The sequence below is a fragment of the Chiloscyllium plagiosum genome, unplaced genomic scaffold (assembly GCF_037043375.1).
Source record: "Chiloscyllium plagiosum isolate Xiang-an unplaced genomic scaffold, Cpla_swu_hap1 HiC_scaffold_12, whole genome shotgun sequence".
Classification (NCBI taxonomy): Eukaryota; Metazoa; Chordata; class Chondrichthyes; order Orectolobiformes; family Hemiscylliidae; genus Chiloscyllium; species Chiloscyllium plagiosum.
This window is the reverse complement of record NW_028270150.1, coordinates 22,758,666-22,779,565: the sequence shown is the minus strand read 5'-3', so window position 1 is coordinate 22,779,565 and position 20,900 is coordinate 22,758,666. Positions and strand designations below refer to the sequence as shown.

The 20,900-nt window shown below is 42.0% G+C and overlaps 1 protein-coding gene across 5 annotated transcripts in view; it reads right to left on the bottom strand.

Annotated features, from left to right (window-relative positions):
* Nucleotides 1-20,900, bottom strand: part of LOC122555394 (cell adhesion molecule DSCAM) — a 706,376-nt gene that overhangs the window by 170,110 nt on the left and 515,366 nt on the right. For all 5 annotated transcript variants that reach the window (XM_087992496.1, XM_043701363.2, XM_087992497.1 and 2 more), the window contains one exon: nucleotides 8,606-8,805. In XM_087992496.1, the coding sequence (XP_087848622.1) occupies nucleotides 8,606-8,805 (200 nt within the window). The remainder of the gene's footprint in view (nucleotides 1-8,605; nucleotides 8,806-20,900) is intronic.

The following is a 20,900-nucleotide window of genomic DNA, read 5'->3' as shown; positions in this document are numbered from 1 at the left end:
TGGAAGTTTGGAACTGGGGTGAGGTGGGGGAAGGGGAAATGGGGAAACTGGTGAAGTCATAGGATTATGTCCCTCTACTTGAGCTAAAAATCTTCTCAAAACTTGCTAACATTAGTCCCTTTATTCTTATCCCCTTCACTATAGAAATAGATGTTCCAATCTACCCCTTTTAATATGACAAACTGAACACTCCCACTTCCAGTCATCTACATTCTTTTGTTGGATCTGCAAACTCATAAACTGTCTTCTACAAGTAACGCAATGAAAAATGTCAGGAATGCTTTTGGATTTTATGATCCCGTGCTGTTCTTAAAAAATTCTATTATTCTTCCTGTAGAAGTCAAAAATAATCATACTGCCAGAATCCCAAGTATTATTAGACCTTCCTTTAATCATGTAGTAAATCCATGAAGGGTTAATCATTTAAACTGACAGACTTAATTGCATTGCCAGAGAAATTGATTTTCTTTCCTTGTCTCCTCGTTGTGATTGGGAGAAAATTGTCCAAGGCTTCAAAATGAAGGTCTGAGGCACTTTCAGAATCACTGATGACAGGGGTCAGGACAGGAGGTTGTTATAGTAACCATGTCAAAAAAGATTCTACTCGCTGCTAGCATGTTTGAAGTAAGAAAGGAAGATTAAAAAGAAAATCGAGACTGCCATTGCTCTAAATCATTGAAGACCCAAAGAGCAGAGAAAGAGGGAACAAAGAAAGCAATTGGTTGAGAGATCAAAGCAGTGAATTGATTATTTTTGGATTAATCAATAGATTAACATTAAAGTGGATTCCTTGTGTATCCATTGATTTTCTTTCGTCCTACAATTGTGCACATTCTAACCTCTCAGGGACAATGCCTTTGAAACTGGTCTCTGAAGTGCCTTTCCGATGCAGTCATTACATGAATAGGTGCAACACATCGATTCCATGCATGGCCAATACAAAATTCACGAAAGTGCCTTTTTTTGTCTTCCTCTGGTCTCCTCTTTCGATGAGCCTGAGGGATGCTGGAAGCATGGCTCCATTGTGCTAGGGAGAGATTTGTAACATAAAGATTGTGGTAGTGAGGGGCAACTTTGAACCCAGGGATACTAGTGGACAGTCACCAATGGTAAACTCACACAGCACAAGTCACAGGATAGAGAGTATTTGATTCAGCATAAACCACCCAGAGAGGCAAGCCAGTCAAAAGAACAGTAATATTTGGAAGTGAACATGTTTGTCATATCAGAGTGCTGTTTTGAAGTATACAAGTCAAGGCGAACCATCTACAAGTTTTACTTGTTTGTTTTATTCTGCATGTCTTTGCTTTCCTAGTCAGCACACTTCCGCTGTGCCACTAGAAATGAAATATCCGAGCGATCAGAATTTAAATGTTAGTCAGGAGATAATGATATGTTTTCAAAATACTGGCCTTCAGTGGACAGTAAGTAGTGCCTCAGAGTGTGGGTGTGATGTGCTTCTATGAAAAGCTGACAGACTGTTGCAAAGAGCTCAACTTCTGGCAAGAACTACAAATAGATGGTGCAGTACACTGGTTTGCAAAATGAAAAGGTAGAGACATCTATCACTGGAAGGATTTCAGTTAAATGGAAAGATTGGGGAAGATGAGATTGTTAACTTTCTCTGCTGTAAACTGCAGGCAAGACCTGCAAGAAACTATGCCTGCTGGCAAATGGGTTAGTGCCCAGAGGTTCAAATAACTGGCTAAAGGGAAAAGGATGGAGAATAATTAACAGAAACAATTAACAAGATGTTTGCATCGCTTGCATTACACTTCATCTCTGGTCAAATTTAGCAGTCAAATGCAAAGTTTTCCTTCAATTTCACTGTTGCTGTTCTCTAATTGAAATCACTGACTTAATTGCTATTGTTTGATCTCCTATTCATTCGAACTGATTAAACACCAAGGACCAGATTTTTGATCCTGAATGGGGATGTAAATTGGGCCTCACAATGCTGATCTTGCTGTTTTTTTTTTAACCGGTTAAAATAAAATTATTGGCCTCCTTGACCTGATGTTATTTTCATATGGAATTTTGGCAGGGCTGAGTACCTTGAGTTCAAAACAGAAGCATCTCTTCGGAGGCTGGGCTCACCATTGTGAGGAGCACAGGAAAACTGTATTGCCTCCCACTCACAAAATGGGCATGGCTTTTGGATGCGCTAAAAAAAAAAGCATCTTCTCAGTGAATTTATCACCACTGAGGAACATTTGCTAAGACGCCAGAGTTATTCTGAAATGGTAAGTATAAATAATTGCATATTTTCAAATGTTACTGCTTCCTGCTCTACTGTAATGTAGACATGATTTTAATCCAGTCAATTACCATTCTGTAAGTTTGAACGTTAGTTATAGTACCTTTTGCCATTGGATAAAGGACAATAATGCATTAGAATTCTTTTAGGAAAGATCTGTCTTGCTACCATTTCCTATGCTGTAATTTAAATGGACCAATAGCTCAACCTGTTTATAGAGAAAAACATGCTATGAAAGTTGAGTTAAACCTCTGCACCCATTCCCCTCTATTGGTTGGTACGCACTCTGAGCTGAAATTACAATAGGAACGTTTTCTGTCCATTGCAAAAAATATTGTTCTGGCAGGTGTAGCCTGTAGCAAGGGTTGAAGAGGCACAGGGTGATGAGTGAGGATCTGTGGGGTGGCATGGGTAGCGGGTAGAGTGAGGACATGTGCAGTCAGAGAGGGCATGACCGATGAGTATGCGTTGAGGAGAAATGGGCCATCTGAGGTGGTTTGGGAGGTGGCTGGGAAGTAAGGGGTGAGGGGTTTAGAGCACTTTAAAATGATATCAGAGGCTGAGAAAGGAGGTTACCCTTCTAATCAAATCCATGCTTCTTGGACACTGTGTCTCACAGCTTGCAAAATGCACCAGGGACCTTGTTAGAAAGGACAAAAAGAAAAATCCCTGACAAATTCCCTCTTGGGTTGGGTGCATGTCTAGAAAAGGTGCAATAAGTGCACGGGCCAGGTAGTCTCACACAGACTCCTGGGCCCTAACCTTTAAACATGTGATAATTCGCGCTTAAAATTTAACAGATAACTTTCAAATAAAGAGGTATTCCATCAGCTCAGGCAGTCAAAATAAAGTCTAAATTTTGGTCATTTGAGAATGATTCAATTCAATTATTATGACAAAATAAGGACATAGAACTAGTAGCAGGCCATCTGACCTCTCAGACCCACCCTGCCTTTCAATAAAATCATGGCTGATCTTATCATGCACTCAGTTCCACTTACCCATCTACTCACCATAACTCTAAATTCCTTTACTGCCTAAAAATCTATCTTTGCCATAAAACCATTCTATGAGGTAGCCTCAACCACTTCACTGGGCAGGGAAGTCCACAGATTCACAACCCTTTGGGTGAAGAAGCTCCTCCTCAATTCAGTCCTAAATCTGCTCCCCCTAATTTTGAAGCTATGCAAGTTCTAGTTCTAACTTCACCTGCCAGTGAAAACAACCTCCCTGCTTCTACCTTATCTATTCCCTTTAATAATTTGATATGTTTCTATAAGAGCCCTCCTCATTTGCCTAAATTCCAATGTGTATAGTCCAAATTTACTCAGCCTCTCCTCATAAGCCAACCCTCTCAACTCCGGAATCAACCTAGTGAACCTCCTCTGCACCCCCTCCAGTGCCAGTACATCCTTTCTCAAGTAAGGAGACCAAACTGTACATAGTACTCCAGGTGTAGAGTATTCTTCATACATGGAAGCCATGGGTGTCTGACTGAAATAGTACACTTTACTATTTTCCAGAAAAATGTAATTGCATTAGCAATCTTGATAGACAATGGAATTAAGTATTAGGAATGGTCTATGACAGACAGACAATCCAATATTGCATCACCTCTTCAGGGCCATCACTCATTTTGAGCTCCAAAGAGTTTACTTAATTTCGTGAAAGTAAAGGAGTGACCTATTAACATAGAATAACTTCAGCATGTGGAACACACTGTCAGAGAGTTAGTGGGCAGTAACACAGGGTGCACCAATCTTTATGAATGGGATAGACAAGTGACTGAAGGGAACAGCAGTGAGGAGGTGTGGGAACTGGATGGTGATCAAATTAGGGGCACTGATCGTGTGGAGGTTGAACTCCAGCAGGATTCAGACAAGTTAAATCCATGTTGACATTTCGACTTAAAAACTCTAATTCTGGTCCTTTAAAGCTAAGTTCTCTGCCTCTAGCTTGTACTTTCCAGCTCGTCCCACTAGAAGTAAAGGGCAAATGGGATGGCAAAGAATTTAATCTGCCAATTTGATCACAGAAATGACAATCATTGTAGAGGATGAATGTCAGTCAGAATGTTCACCCCCATTGCTTGTGATCACAAAACAATCACCATATGAATTATAAAATATTATTTGAGGCTTGCAGCAACCAGCGTTCAAAGCAGCCAGTGTCTCTACAGAGTTTCAAGACTCCAATGCCCCTATTGATTTGTGTTGTCTGGGATCTGTTGTAGTTTTCAATCCATGTTGGCTGAAGACCGTAGCATCCATTAAGAGTATTGTTAAAGCAGTTATCTGAGATTGCACTGTCAATGCATGATACAGGAATGGGAACCAGAGCATCTCAGGCTGATTAAGATACTCTGCTAGGCCCATTACTTCGATAGGTTGCATCTTGCAAACCTGTGAAATAACTGGAGAATTGAAATTCATTAGGAATCTGTAAGCTGCCTTGTGATGTTTTACTAAAATACCATATCATTTGTTGTTGCTGTTATGTCGAAGCAGTTTAATATCAATGATAGAACATCAACAAAATCTGCAAACTCCCTTGCTAACAGCACTGCAGGTGTCCCTACATACAATTTTACTTTTTAATTCATTCCTGGGATGTGGACATTGTGGGCCGGGCCAGCTTATATTACCCATCGCTAATAGCCTCTTAATTGGAGTGGCTTGCTAGGGCCATTTCAGAGGGCAGTTAAGAGTCAATCACATTACTATGGGGTTGGAGTCATGTGTAGATCAGACTGAATTTAGATCTCTTTCACTACAGGCCATTACTTAATCAGCTGGAATTTTACAACAATTGACCTGCTTCCATACTCACCATTCAGGTTGTTCAATTCCAGATTTTTCTTGAATTCAAATTTCACCATCTGACACAGTGAGATTCAAATCCATGACACTAGAACATTATAACCTGGGTCATTGGATTGCTACAATTCTCATTACAAAGAGGCATAGATAAGCTGCAAATCTGGTCTGAGAAGCGGCAAACGGAGTTTAATATGCAAGAGTGTGAGGTGATTCATTTTGGAAGGAGTGACAGGAAGGCAGAGTACTGGGCTAATGGTAAGATTCTTGGTAGTGTAGATGAGCAGAGAGATCTCGGTGTCCATGTACATAGATCACTGAAAGTTGCTACCCAGCTTGACAGGGTTGTTAAGAAGACATACAGTGTGTTAGCTTTTATTGGTAGAGCGATTGAGTTTCGGAACCATGATGTTATGCTGCAGCTGTACAAAACTCTGGTGTGGCCACATTTGGAGTATTGTATACAGTTCTGGTCACCGCATTGTAGGAAGAATGTGGAAACTTTGGAAAGGATTCAGAGGAGATTTACTAGGATGTTGCGTGGTATAGAGGGAAGGTCTTATGAGGAAAGGCTGAGGGACTTGAGACTGTTTTTTGTTTGAGAGAAGAATGTCGAGAGGTGACTTAATTGAGACATATAAGATAATCAGAGGGTTAGATAGGTTGGACAGTGAGAATCTTTTTCCTTGGATGGCGATGGCTAGCACGAGGGGACATAGCTTTAAATTGAGGGGTGATAGATATAGGACAGATGTCAGAGGTAGGTTTTTTTACTCAGAGTAGTAGGGGCATGGAATGCACTACCTGCAACTGTAGAAGACTCATCAACTTTAAGGGCATTTAAATGGTAATTGGATAGGCAGATGAATGAGAATGGAATAGTGTAGGTTAGATGGGCTTCAGATTGATTTCACAGGTCAGTGCAACATCAAGGGCTGAAGGACCTTTACTGCGCTGGAATGTTCTATGTTCATTGTCACTATGCCACTGCCTCTCCCTGAGCAGTTCAAGAAAACAGCTCCCCACCACCTTCTCTGGGTCAAGTGTAGATGACCAATGACCTAGCCAATGATGCCTCCATTCTATGAATAAAAAAAATAAAAAATTCTTGGAGTGATGCTCGCATAAACTTAACAATTAAAAATAAGAGGCTTAAAAAAAAAACACAGGTGCTTAGTGTTAGGGCACAAGTGTGGGAAAATTTAATCTACAACAAAAAAATTTGCCTTGATGTCTTGTTTTATGATTATCAATCAGGATATTATTTTGTTTCTGGAAGATAGCACTGCTGGAGATGAGGAAGGAAAGAGATCATTTTGGAATTAAATGGGTTAAGGTTTCGATGTCTTCAAACCTGCATCTCTCACCCTTGGTAAACTTCTCACCCAAAACTGTGCTGCCGTGTCCAAGCTTTCAGTCCTCACTCCTCTGCTTGCTACCCTATTTTGGCTCCTGGTTCAATGAGGACTAGATTTGAATGTAACTTTCAAATCCCTATGCGGATTCATCTCCTCCCTACTTTCTGCAAGCTATTGCAATCTCCCCTCTAATTCTGTCCTCGTTTATACACCCAGAGTCTTATTTATTTAACGATTGGGCAGTCCTTTCAACTGCCCAGGAGCTAAGTTTCAGAAGTCCAGAAATGTCTCAGAACCTTAACCACTCCCTCTCTTTCCGTAAAGCTCATAATTTATGTTGTTCAGTATCAATGATGATGTTACATCAGAAATGCTTCGGATATTTTGCTACTTCACAGGCCACATAGAAATGCTGTTGTTGTTGTTGCTGAACACTCTTCCACAATGCAACGTCCCTTTTAAAACAGAATCATTTAAACTGAAAAGTTGAAAAGGGAAACAATGGTGTACACAAATGTGTGTGCCTCTGTAATAGCAAGGGTGAGGTTAGCCTTCGCAATTGACAACGCACACTGAGAACAGCACTAGGAGAAGTAGGGTCAGGAAGTTCAGAACGTTTCATATGAATTAGATACAGGGGGAAGAGCGACAAATTATTAATGTTACTGTATAATTATTATTGGAACTGTAAAAACCAATAGGTTGGGATGTTGATTTGACTTGATACCCTATAGAATCACCGAGCAGATCTGCCCGAACTGTAGCTCTCGAGGTTTTCCATCTGCAGATGATTTGTAGTTACATTTCTAATTAAGTGGCTTGTTGGGTTGAGATTCGACAGTTTGGAGATGTTGAAAGTACCAGTTGTCAGCGGTGAATAAATTCTAAAATCGGTAACCCCAAATAGCAGCAAATTAACAAATCAATAATTTAAGTTTTAGCAGTGGACCTGACAGTTCGTAAAATATATTGTATGTCCTGCAGAAACACTCAAATACAAAAGGCAAAGACTGATCACCACCAATCATATATTTTTACGATTATATATTTTTCTGGTAGACAGATGAATCACTTAGGTTCAAATATAATTTGTAACAGAGAAAGAAAAGCTGACCTTTCTCTTTGAATGGGCACTTCAATTAAGGTATCACTTGGCAAGCCCAACCATATAGAGTGAGCTGCTAAATTCCAAACAATATAGGATTGTTCAAGGTGGTTTTGTATTGCGGATTGGATGGAGTGAGTGTTACTTGTGGATCCTAAAGGCCTAATATGCACTTAAAGGAATATTAAGACCATAAGAAGTACGAACCTGAGAAGGACACTTGGCCCCTTGAGCCTGCTTGGCAGTTCAATAGGATCATGGCTTATCTGACACTCCTCACATTCACTTTTCTGCCCTTTCCCCGTAACTCTTGATTTCCCTGACTGATCAAGCATCCATCTATCTCCGCCTTCAATGTACACAAGGACTCTGCCCTCTCAGCTCTCTGTGGTAAGGAGTTCCAAAGTCTCACAATCCTTTGAGCAAGGAAATTCAACCTCATATCATGATTAAATTGGTGCCCCTTTATTCTGAGACTATGCCATCTGGTCCAAGACTCTCCTGATGGGAAACAACCTCTCAGTCAAGCCACTTAAGAATCCTGCATATTTCAATAAAATCACCTCTCATTCTTCTAAATACCAATGAATGGAGTCCCAACCTGTGTCGCCTTTGTTCAAAAGATAATCCCTCTAGACCAGGGATCATCATTTACACTCATTGTACCTAATCACACTGTGCCCTTGTTACAATCTACTGATGTGTCATTAATACAGAAAAGTCTAATGAGGGTTCTGGAATAAGGCAGCTAAATATTGTTAAATTGGGACTCGTGTTGGCCAGAGAAGATGGCTGTCCTCCTTAAAACAGATACGTTGATGGAAGATTTAATGGAGGTTTCAGAAACACAGAGGGTTTTGATGAAGTAAGTACAGAGCAACTGTTTCCACTAGCAATAGAGCCATTCACTAAGTGTCACAGCTTGGGAACAGAATGAGGCGAAGAAAATCAGTGGCCTGGTAATTGTGGTGTGGGCAGGTTCAATGAATCAACTCATCTTCATCTTCCCATCAGTCTTGTGGTGGGAAATTAAAGCAAGACTTTTTTTTTTAAGTTTCACAGTCAGTACCTGCAATGTAGAAACCACCTCATCTCCAATCTCTTTGGTGGATACAACGTAACGAAACATACGCTCTGGGTCAATGATGGTGTCTTCTTTCTCCCAGCGGACAATGATGGGCTTCTCTCCATGTGCAGTGCAGCTGACCTCTTTCTTCTGTCCCTGAGTTGCCAGGGTGGTGTTTGGGTACGATGTAATCATGGCAGGGACTGTAAATAATAAAGCAATATGTGGTCAATCTGAGTCTCATGGAGACCTGACTTAGCTTTGTAGTGTCCCTGAAGGATGCAAATATTGAGCCATGATGATGAGAAATTTGTATGTTAACTGTCATAACAACAAGCATTATTTACATTGTTTCCCAATATCAATCACACCAAGTACTTTCAAATTATTAATCTGTATTCCATCAGGAAGCACACCTGCCCCTACTATATCAACCATGATGTGGCCTAGATAATATTTAGGCATGACCCATAAGTCACAAATTAAAGTCATGCCACTCAAGTGTCAGTCAATGACCATTTCCAACAAGAGAGCATCCAATCAGTCCACCTTGACATTCAATGGTATTACTATCACTGAATCCCTGACTTTTAACTTCCTGGGTGTTATAATGGACTAGAAACTCAACAAGTCAGGAGAGTAATGGAATACTTTCCAATTGCCTGGATGGGTACAGCTCCAACACCACTTAAGAGCAGCTTGACACCATCAAAGCAGCCTACTTGATTGGCAGCTATCCAAAAACATTCAGTTACCTCCCTCCATTGATAGTCATTAGCAACAGTGTGTACTATCTACAAGACAGATTGCAGAAATTCATCAAAGATCCTCAGACAGCACCTTCCAAACTCATGACCACTTCCATCTAGAAGGTCAAGGGCAACAGATACATGGGAACACCACCACCTGCAAGTTCCCTTCCAAGCCACTCCCCATCCTGACTTGGAAATATATCAGCATTTCTTCACTATCACTGGGTTATAATCCTGGAATTTCCTACCTCAGGGCATTGTCGGTTAACGTACAGAACATTGGCTATAGCAGTTCAAGAAGGCAGCTCATCACCACCTTCTCAAGGGCAGCTAGGAATAGACAATAAATTTAAAAAAAAGAAACACAGAAGATCATGTGAGAATTTTACAAGTTCCAGGTTAGTGCATTGTGAACAATTCTGGACACCACATTTCAGGAGGATGCAGGGGCGTTAGAAAGAGTGCAGAAGACACTTATCAGTTGCTAAATGTGAGGGATTTCAATTCAGAGAACAAGTTGAAAATGTAGAACAATTATTCTTATAACAAAACAAGCTAAGAGGTCACGTAATGGAAGTTTTTATGATGATGATGGTACTTCTGATAGAAGGGGTAAGTAAAATATTTTCTCTGGAATTTGGATCATGGATTTAAAATTATTGACAAGGGATCTGAAATGGAGAGGAGGGGAATCATTTACACTCATAAAATTGTCGGTGGTGGAAAGTGATTCCATAAATCATTTTAGAAGTGATTCGAACTCGGGGATGTGGAATCTGCAGGGTTATTGACAAACAGTGGCCACATGGAATAGGATGATGGATCTTCCAACCAGCAGAGGCATGGTGGGCTGAGTGGTCTCCTTCTGTGCTTTAAGTTCTTGTAAGTCTCAGATCTATATAAATACATTAACACCTTGAAAGCAAATTATTTGGGATTTGGCAGGAAATCAAATTCTGGTAATGCAGCTCATGTTTCCTGAGCTGCAAGGGCAGTCAGCCTTGCTGTGTCAATCAATTATGGTTACATAACTCCAGACTGTGGTCTGCTTCCCTGTTGCCATGGCAACTGTAAGGTAGCAATTGGTTTATTGATTCGTGCAGATGTTGCTATGGAAGTCGAGCAAAGAAGTTAGTTGACTATGCTAATTTGGCACATCGTGCCTTGAACTCTGGCACCTTTACCTCAAGATATCCAGCCTAGGCTGCTGGAATGAAACTTCCATCTATCTACTACTTTCCTGTTCATTCATTCAGGGATGAGGGTGTCACTGGCTGGATCAGCATTGATTGCCCTAGTTGGCCAGAGGGCAGTTTAGAGTCACCCACATTGCTGTGGATCTGGAGTCACATGCAGGCTGGCTCAGATAAACTGAGCCTGGGCCTCATAGGAACAGCACAAATCCCGATCCATTGTTATGTACAGAACTAGCCGTTTCTCAAGTCACGCTCCACTTTTAAATATGACTCATGTTGGTGGAGTCAAGAAAGCCTTTCCTGGCTCAGTGGTAAGGACAACAACACTGCACTCAGAAAAGCCCTTGATCGAGGCATGCTCAAAGTGGATTGGCTGCAATGTCAAACTTGACCTGAAAAAAATACTCTCTCCCTAACCCCTCACAAAAGGGCTGAACTTCCCTCCTCCAGGATTTGGAGGACCGGAGGTGTGGGCTATATTCAAGCCCGTTCTTGGCTCTACCCTTGCCTCCTGGATCAGAACTCTTTAAGCAGTCATTGTGGGTTCTTAGTACGGTTCCTACAAGCCAAGCGGAGCCCACACAGTAATCCTGAGGGGAAAATGTGAGCGGTGGTGCAGTGATTCCAAGCAGCAAGCAAGGAAGGGAAATCGTCTGCTAAGTTGCAAAGACTCCATGAAAGCAAGACAAGCAAACAGCAGGGTATTACAAGCCTCAGATCAAAAGAACTTTCCTAGCCGCCTGAATTCTGACAGCCAGAGTAAACTAACAAGCTGTCAAGCCCATAACTACATGCTGTAGGGTTCTGAAGCTGTAATTTTGTTCAAAGCTCCGACAGTGACAGAATAGCTGCAGCGATCAGAATGCTTCTTTTCTCTTATTACACATGCCGAGACACAGGTTCACAGCCATCACCCCAAGTACTCACCAATTACCCAATTCATAGCACAGAGGACATGCGGCAAGAGGGTGGAATGCTATGTCATACTGAAACAGTGTTGCTCTTTTCGAGTGACTGTCCCTTGGATAGAATGTTAAATTTGGGATTTAGAACGCTGGGTCTATACCTCAGGCTGACGTTAAGGATCCACAAGACAAGGTGAAAAGTAAAAAAGCAAGCCTCTTGATTGATCAGGGGATCAAAAGTTGTGGGGAGAAGGCAGGACAATAGTATTGAGAAACATATCTGCCATGATCAAAAAGCAGACCACAATTGATGAGCAGAATGGCCTAATTCTATTCCTATAAATTACAATCTTATGGTCTAATAAATTGCTCTCAACCAAAATCACACAGTAAATATTTATCTCTTTCATTGATCTTTGCGGGATTTGTTTGTGATTGCAAGTATTGTATTTCAAAGTCATATAGACACAAATCGATCTTGTATCCTTTGCTCAAATCTAAACCTGGACGGTGAGTACCGATAGGTTAATCTGTCATGATGTGAGGCTGACCAAACAGTCAGCTAAGAACAGGAACTCCAGCTGAGATTTTCCTTCCACAAACCTAAATCGCAACCGTATCTTCCTCTTACATTGACCTCCTAATGACCTCTTGTCTTTCTTTATGCCTATTGAGGCAACTTGTGAATGCAGGATCTCTCACGAACCTTTCAGTGAAAGTCATAGAGCTAAAAACATCAATACTTGCAATCACAAACAAATCCCTCAACGATCAATGAGAGAGATGAATAATTACTGCATGATTTTGGTTGAGAGCAATTTATTAGACCGTAAGATCATAATTTATAGGAACAGAATTAGGCCATTCTGCCCATCAATTGTGGTCTGCCTTTTCATCATGGCAGATATGTTTCTAAACACTATTATCCTGCTTTCTCCCAAAATCTTTGACCCCCTTATCAATCAAAAAGCTGTGTCAGACATGTTAGGACACGCTTCTGGGCCAGATGGAGCTTGACCTTCTGGTCCTGAGGTAAGTGGCCTACCACTGCATCAAAGTTCAGATTCCACTAGCAGCCATGATGGGATTTGAACCTTGAACGTTACCAGGATCTCAGGATTACTCACCCACTGACAACACCATCTATTCCTACAGTATTTTGAATCAACTCATTCAGACACGGTGTACGATATTTCCTGAAATTTGAACCGAGACCCTCTAGCTCAGAGGCAGGAACATTACCACTATACTGCGAGAGGCCCCTCAGCAAGAATAATTGATTTTTAAATCAACCTATTCAAATATGTTATTTCACACCTCTGAAGCAGGTGGGACTTGCACCTAGGGCTCTTGACGCTGAGATAGGTACATAACCGCTGATTTGTTAGACTGCCAAAAATAAATTTTGTCTCAAGGATACCTGAGTCAGTCAAGGTTGATTAATTAAAGTTCAGGTTATTCTTAACCTTGATAATACAATCAATGTGCCATTAACACAAGTCAAGTCAAATTCAGCCATAGATGCAGCTTTCTTGTCAAGGTAGAAAACTGGAGAGAAGGGCAGAGTAATGAATTGGCACAGTTAGAAGGAATCAACCTATGGAGAGCAGATAATTCCTCTGCCATCTGTATTAGAGATTGATACCTAGAATAAAGATCACACATCAAAAACACACTTGAGAGCAACCTTCCTTTGGAAAAAAAAATGTATGGGGCTGAATCTTACTTGTTTTGGTGAAGTGTGTGTTGCATCAAGTTTTTTGGAGGGTTGCTTGTTTTGAGGCCTGGCATAATTTCTCGCTGTACCTTCCAAATTTATCTCATTGACTATCTACCCTGTGCCTATGATGCCGCATACAACCCAACGGCGAGAGACCACTCAGCAAGAATCAGCGATTTTTAAATCTGTTGTTAGCCCCTTTCACCATGTGCCATTCCTGGAACAACTTTGCACCAAGCGGATACCTTCCAAGGCCAGCATCTCTTGCACATGTGCCATCTTTGAAAGGCCATCAGACAAGCATTGGCAATTCAGCATTGGACCTCACCAGCATTGTAATGGCACCATGTTAATGTTGTACAGGACGCTGGTGAGGCTTCTTCTGGTGTACTGTGTGCAGTTCTGGTCACCTTGCTATAGGAAGAATACTATTAAGTTGGAGAGGGTTCAGAAAAGATTGACCAGGATGTTTCTGGGAATGGAGGGTTTGAGTTTTTAAAATAGTCTGGAAAGGCTGGGACATTTTTCACTGGAGCATAGGAGGTTGAGGAGTGACTTTACGGGGGGGTCTATGAAATCATGAGGGGTATGGATAAGGTGAAATCAAAGCTGTTTTCTCGAGGGTGGGGGAGTTCAAAACTAGGGGATTTTTTTTAAGGTGAGAGGGCAACATTTTAAAAAGGACACAAGGACACAACTGGTTTACACACTGAGTAGATTGTGTATGGAATGAACAGCCAGAGGAAGTGGTGGATACAAGTACAGTTACATTTAAAAGAATTTGGATAAGTTCATGAATAGGAAAGGTTTGGAGAGGTATGGAGCAAATGCAGGCAAGTGGGATGCGTTTAGTTTTGGGAAAATTAGTCAGCATGGATTCATTGGACCGAAAGGTCTGTTTCTATGCTGCATGACTCTATAACACTCTGTCCCTATGGCTAATGGCACATGGCTAACACTCCCTTACATACAGAATCATGGGCAACAGTACATCCGGCCTGACAGGCTCAATGCATTCTACAATTGCTTTGAACAGAAGGTCAGTGAAATGGTGTTACTGATCCCAACAGCCTCAGATGTACTTTTACCCAAGGTCACCCCTACAAACGTCAGACCAGCCTTCTTGAGAGTGAAACCACAGAAAGCAACTGGCCCAGATGGAATCCCTGGCTGCCTACTCAGATCCTGCACATAGTGCTGGTGGGACTATCTGCAGACATCTTTAATCTCTCCTTACTTTGATCTGAAATCCTCACCTGCTTCAAAATGACCACCATCATCCCGGTGCCAAAGAAACATCATGCAGTGTACCTCAATGATTACCACCCAGTGGCTCTGCCCTCCGTAACTATGAAGTGCTTCGAGAGTTTAGTCATGGCTCACATCAACTCCAGCTGACCAAATTGCTTTGATCTTTTACAATTCACTCACTGGTGCAACAGATTCACGGTAGACACCATCTCCCTAACCTACACTCATCCCTGGAACATCTAGACAATGAGGATACCTACATCAGGACCCTACTTATTGGCTACAGCTCTGCCTTCAACACCATAATTCCAAACAAACTCATCTCCAAGATCTAGGTGTCGACTCCCCGCTCTGTAACTGGATCCTTGACTTCCTGATCCATTGACCACAATCAGTAGGCCGGATGGAGTCTCTGGCTGTCTACTCAGATCCTGAACATAGTGTTGGTGTGACTATCTGCACACATAAGCGCACATAGGCGGCACAGTGGCTCAGTGGTTAGTACTGCTGCCTCACAGTGCCAGGGACCTGGGTTCGATTCCAGTTTTGGGCACCTGTCTGTGTGGAGTTTGCACATTCTCCCCGTGTCTGCATGGGTTTCCTCCGGGTGCTCCGGTTTCCTCCCACAATCCAAAGATGTGCAGGTCAGGTGAATTGGCCATGCTAAATTGCCCATTGTGTTCGGTGCATTAGGCAGGGGTAAATATAGGGTAGGGGAGTGAGTCTGGGTGGGCTACTCTTCAGAGGGTCAGTGTGGACTTGTTGGGCCAAAGGGCCTGTTTCCATACTGTAGGGAATTTAATCTAATCTGTGAGTCTAGACAACAACTTTGCAACCATAATTCTCAACACCAGTGCCTTGCAAGGCTGTGTACTAAGCCCCATATTATACTTATTATACATGCACGGTGGGAGGGCCAAATGCTACCCCAACTCTATTTACACGTTTGGTGATGACAACCTGATGTAGATCAGATCTCAAACAATGACAAGACAGATTATAGGAAAGAAATTCTGTGCTTAATGGCAGAGTGTAAAGACAATAATCTCTCCATCAATGTCAGAAAAATGAAGGAGCTGGTCATTGACTCTGGGAAGCAGAGTGGAGGGCATGGCCCTGTCTGCATCAATGGTGCTGAGGAGGAGATGGTCGAGAGTGTCAAATTCCTAGGAGTGATGATCACCAACTATCTATCTTAGTCCACCCATGTTGACGCGATGGTCAAGAAAGCACAACAATGTCTCTACTTCCTCAGGAGACTAAGGAAATTTGATTTGTTCACAAAGGCTCTTACCAATTTTTATAGATGCACCATAGAAAGCATCGTATCTGGATGCATCACAGCTTAGTATGGCAACTACTTTGACTAAGACCGCAAGAAATTATAAAGAGTCTTGAACACAGCCCAGTCCATCACGAAAAGTAGCCTTCCATCCATTGAATCTATTTACACTTCCCACTGCCTCGGGAAAGCATCCAGCTTAATCAAAGACCCCACACACCCTGGCTGTACTATCTTCCACCCTCTTCCATCAGGCAGAAGATAAAAAACACGCACCAACAGATTTAAAAACAATTTCTTCCTCGCTGTTATCAGAATTATGAATGGACCTCTCATATATTAGAGTTGATCGTTATCTGAACCTTCTCTGTAGCTGTAACACTATATTCTGCATTCTGTTCTATTGCTCTAATGTACTATTGTAAGGTACGATTTGCCTGGATAGCAAGCAAAACACTACCTTTCACTGTATCTTGGTACATGTGACAATAATAAGTCAAATCAAACCAAAGTTAATGAAGAAAGACATCAAAAAGAAATTGCCTTCTGTGCTCTGACCCCCTTCCTGTCCTCAACCTACTGTAAACATGAAACCTATCACTGAATTCCAAACAGTCTATCATTGTACTAACATGGCAATATTGTGCAGCTTTTTCCTCTTGTTTGCAGCATCCTTGGAAGTTTCACAATTGATGGGACACTTTTCATCAGCATTCAACACCTTGGCACTCTCACACATCATACATTGAAAATGAGCAAATAAGTATTTGTAAATGAAATGTAGCTGAAATTTGCAAGCGAATGCTTCATGTATTTGCCCTTCAGTGTATGAATGTCCAGTAAAAGTGGATCCTGTATTTTAGATGATTAGATTAGATTCCTTACAGTATGGAAACAGGCCCTTCGGCCCAACAGGTCCGCATTGACCCTCCGAAGAGTAATGCACCCAGACCCATTCCCCTACATTTACCCCTGACTTATGCACCTAACACTATGGTCAATTTAGCGTGGCCAATTCACCTGATCTGCACATCTTTGGACTGTGGGAGGAAACTGGAGCACCCGGAGGAAACCCACACAGACACGGGGAGAATGTGCAAGCTCCACACAGACAGTCACCCGAGGCAGGAATCGAATCTGGGTTCCTGGTGTTGTGAGGCAGCAGTGCTGACCACTGAGCCATTGTGCTGCCATTTCTCCCATCAAACTGACATTGGCCATGCCCCCTCCCAACCGGTGCCCCAACCCCCCACCCCCACCCCCATCCCCACCCCAACCCCGGCCCCAAGCTGCGGCATTGTCCTGGCCATTCTTCGGTTGCATCCACCATCTAGAAAAGTGATAGCAAGGAACACAGCTCACGGTTGAAACTGTCAGCACTGGGCTATGGCTGGTTGCTAGGTTCCTCCCAGATCTCCCATATCCCCTTTTACATCCCGACAACCCACTTCTGCTCATTCCACCCTGCACCCTTCCCATGTGGAGACCCATGACATTGAATTTTCCCCTCCAACCATCCTCTCTGCCCCTATGACATTCCACCTAAGTAGTGACCACCCCACCCACTCCCCACCACACCCTCCACTGGGGAGGCATGTGTGGTGGTCAATAAATCCCTTCCTGTAAACTATCATGCCCTTTGTACAAAATCTGTGCTGCAGCCTTCTCAATGGCAGTTGTTCGTGCAACCTGCAATGCAAGTCTATAGTTCCTGAGAGGCCTCCAAATAGATTGAGGAGTGACCATGAAGGTATTGGGAAATGGCAGAAGCCAACGCCCATGGATGAGAGGTAGGTGCAGCTGATGTTAGTGATCCAATGGCCCAGTCTAATGCTTTGGAGACCTCACACTGTGAAGCAAGTGGAATTTATATTCAAATAATTCACAAAACCTTAACAATCTCTGGTAATGTCACCAATAGGCTGATTGTTATAAAAACCCATCTGGTTCACTGATGTTGCTTCAGGATGGAAATCTGCCATCCTTACCCAGTAGGCTTTGGCCTACATCCACATCAATGTGATTAGCCATTAACTGGCCTCTGAAATGACTTAGTAGGCCATTCAATTTAAAGGCCATGATGGATGAGCATCAATTTCTGGGCTTGCCAGCAGTGCCCAAATCCCATGAAAAAATATATAAAGAAGGCTTCAGGACATCAGGGGATTTACGAGTGCTGTCCAGTACTGGGCTGTTCTCCAGCCATACATAGGGAATCAGGTTCCAATATGTCAAACACAGGAAATGTTAATATAATTGTCACACGTTTGATCTTTCTGCTTAATGCACTGCATGACAAAATTGCAGATTTATCATAGTTCAAAGCAATGTTTAATATTGCAACCTATATACAAAATATATTGGTGTAGGTCTCGCTTTATGTTCTACGTTTTGTGGTTAAAGAAGGCAAAGAGATAAATCTTTAGTGTACTTCAACATTACACTGAATGATTTGCACGCTCGTCATGCTTCAAGGTGTGTTTCAGCTCTGTTTACAATAAAAAGGGATGTGTGTAAATGTCCCTTCCAAGGGGGAATGTAAAACACTGTAATTGACATTTTGATGGCCTTAAACAAAGCTGGAATATAGAGAAGTACTGTGAATATAGCAAACGCACAAGGCGATGCATTCTGGGTTACTGCACCTTCTGATGTTATATTCACATGTGTGGGAGATGTGTAGAACTGGAACTTTTAAATAAGCAAACAAAGGTGATTAGTTGTAAGAATGTAATTCTGTTGAAGAAAAACAAAATACTCCAGAAACTATCACTGTTCGTCTCATTGGTGCAGAAGCTATCATTTCTCATAGCCCTGAGCCGCAATGAATATTTTCCAAACACTTCAGAATATAAAACTAAGTTAAATGTGTATGACTCTCATGCTATTATCAGAGGTGCCTGCTTCTTTATGATGGCACACATATCATCCAAGCATGGAATTCTCCAACAATATTTAAATTAACAGTTCTTCGCTAAGAATTATATTGGAGATGAGTTCCCTTTTTATGCCATGTGTAATGAATCCATAAATCTGTTCTTTATAAACAATGTCTACTAAAACCATGCACAAAGGAAATCTAATTCCCCCCAACCCCGATTGCTCATAAAGGAAATATCACATTTGGGTCACAACTGGCAAATTTCCAAACATTTTGTACTTGAGCCAGTGGAAAGCACTCAGTTGCCGATTTAAAATGGAAAAAGTGAAGGGACTGAAATGCACAGGCTTACTCTTAATAGCTTCACACCAGGCCACAACTGAATTAGCAACGTGGTTCCTTAATCCAACAATGGCTCAAAATTTGTTGTTACAACAGCAGCGAGACTAATATTGATCACTGTTGTTTAAGTGCAAATGGCACAGCAACTTCAGGAAAGGTCAATCATGTGTTAAAGTGCAAAAATCCAAGAGTTGCTGTCAAAGATGTCCCATTCACTGCGAGCTTTGCCTAAGACAGACATTTTACTGTCTGGGTTAACATTAAGCAGCATGGAGTAAAGGGAAGACAAATTGGATAAAAGAGAAAAGAAAGACAGGATTAAAACAGAAAGGGAAAGTATAAGAACGTACTTTCGTTTCACAAAATTCTCTAACAATTAAAATCTGAAGAAATAACAATTCCATAGCATTTGCACACTAGATATGAATTAAACAAGCCTCAGGAAGTTAAATCAAATCATTCTGAGTCAAGAAGCAAATTACTGCAGAGAGAGTTGTAGAGTCCAACAGCACGGAGACAGGCCCTTCAGCCCAAACTGGTCCATGCCGACCAAAATGTTCATCCACACTAACCTCATTTCCCTGCATATGGCCCATATCCTTCTAAACCTTACCCATCCGTGTATTTGTTCAAGTGTTTTTTAAATGTTGCTAATGTACCCACTTCAGCCATTTCCGCTGACAACTCATTCCAAATACATATCACCCTCTGTGTAAAATTGTTGCCCCTCAGATTCCCATTTATTCTTGCCACTCTTACTTGAAACTGATGCCCTCTAGTCCTCAAATCTCCAACCCTTGGAGAAAGGCTGAGTGCATTCACTCTATCCATGCCTCTCATGATCCTGTACACTTCTATAAGATCCCCCTCAGTCTCCAGCAGATGCTGGAATCCAAACTGAAACCACAAAATGCTGGAGATCACAGTAGGTCAGGCAACGTGGAGAGAAAGCAAGCTAACATCTTGAGTCTAAATGACTCTTCATCAGAGCTGAAGTGAAATGTGGAGGGGGCAGCATTTATACTATAATGGGAATGGGGGAGTGGAGTACTGGGGGAAAAATGATGTTGATAGTTCAGATTAAATGATTGGAATATGAGAATAGCAGAACAATGGTGTATTTAACTCCCGGGCTGGAAAGAACAGACAATCCTACTGCGGGGGGAAAGGAGAGAGAGGGTGACAGAGAATGTAACAAGTAAAGCTGAAAGAAAGGGAAGGAAAGGTTTCACAATTTGAATGTGTTGAACTCAACATTGAGCCCAGAAGGTTGTAAAGTGTCTAGTTTGAAGGTGAGATGTTGCAGGCTGACCTTAGCATGATGCAATGCTCCAGTGAATCACAGGGAAAACTGGATGACCAACAAATCTTAGCAGGACTTATACACTTAATCATAAAGTCCTAAGGAGTGTTGCTGAACAAAGATACCTTGGAGTGCAGGTTCATAGCTCCTTGAAAGTGGAGTCGCAGGTAGATCGTATAGTGAAGAAGGCATTTGGTATGCTTTCCTTTATTGGTCAGAGTATTGAGTACAGGAGTTGGGAGGTCATGTTGTGGTTTTACAGGACATTGGTTAGTCCACTGTTGGAATATTGCATGCAATTCTGGTCTCCTTCCTATCAGAAAGATATTGTGAAACTTGAAAGGGTTCAGAAAAGATTTACAAGGATGTTGCCTGGGTTGGAGGATTTGAGCTATAGGGAGAGGCTGAACAGGCTAGGTCTGTTTTCCCTGCAGCGTCGGAGGCTGAGGGGTGACCTTATACAGGTTTACAAAATTATGAGGGGCATGGATAGGAGAAATAGACAAAGTCTTTTCCCTGGTGTTAGGGAGTCCAGAACTAGAGGGCATAGGTTTAGGGTGAGAGGGGAACGATATAAAAGAGACCTAAGGGGCAACCTTTTCACACAGAGAGTGGTACATGTATGGAATGAGCTGCCAGAGGAAGTGATGAAGACTGGTACAATTG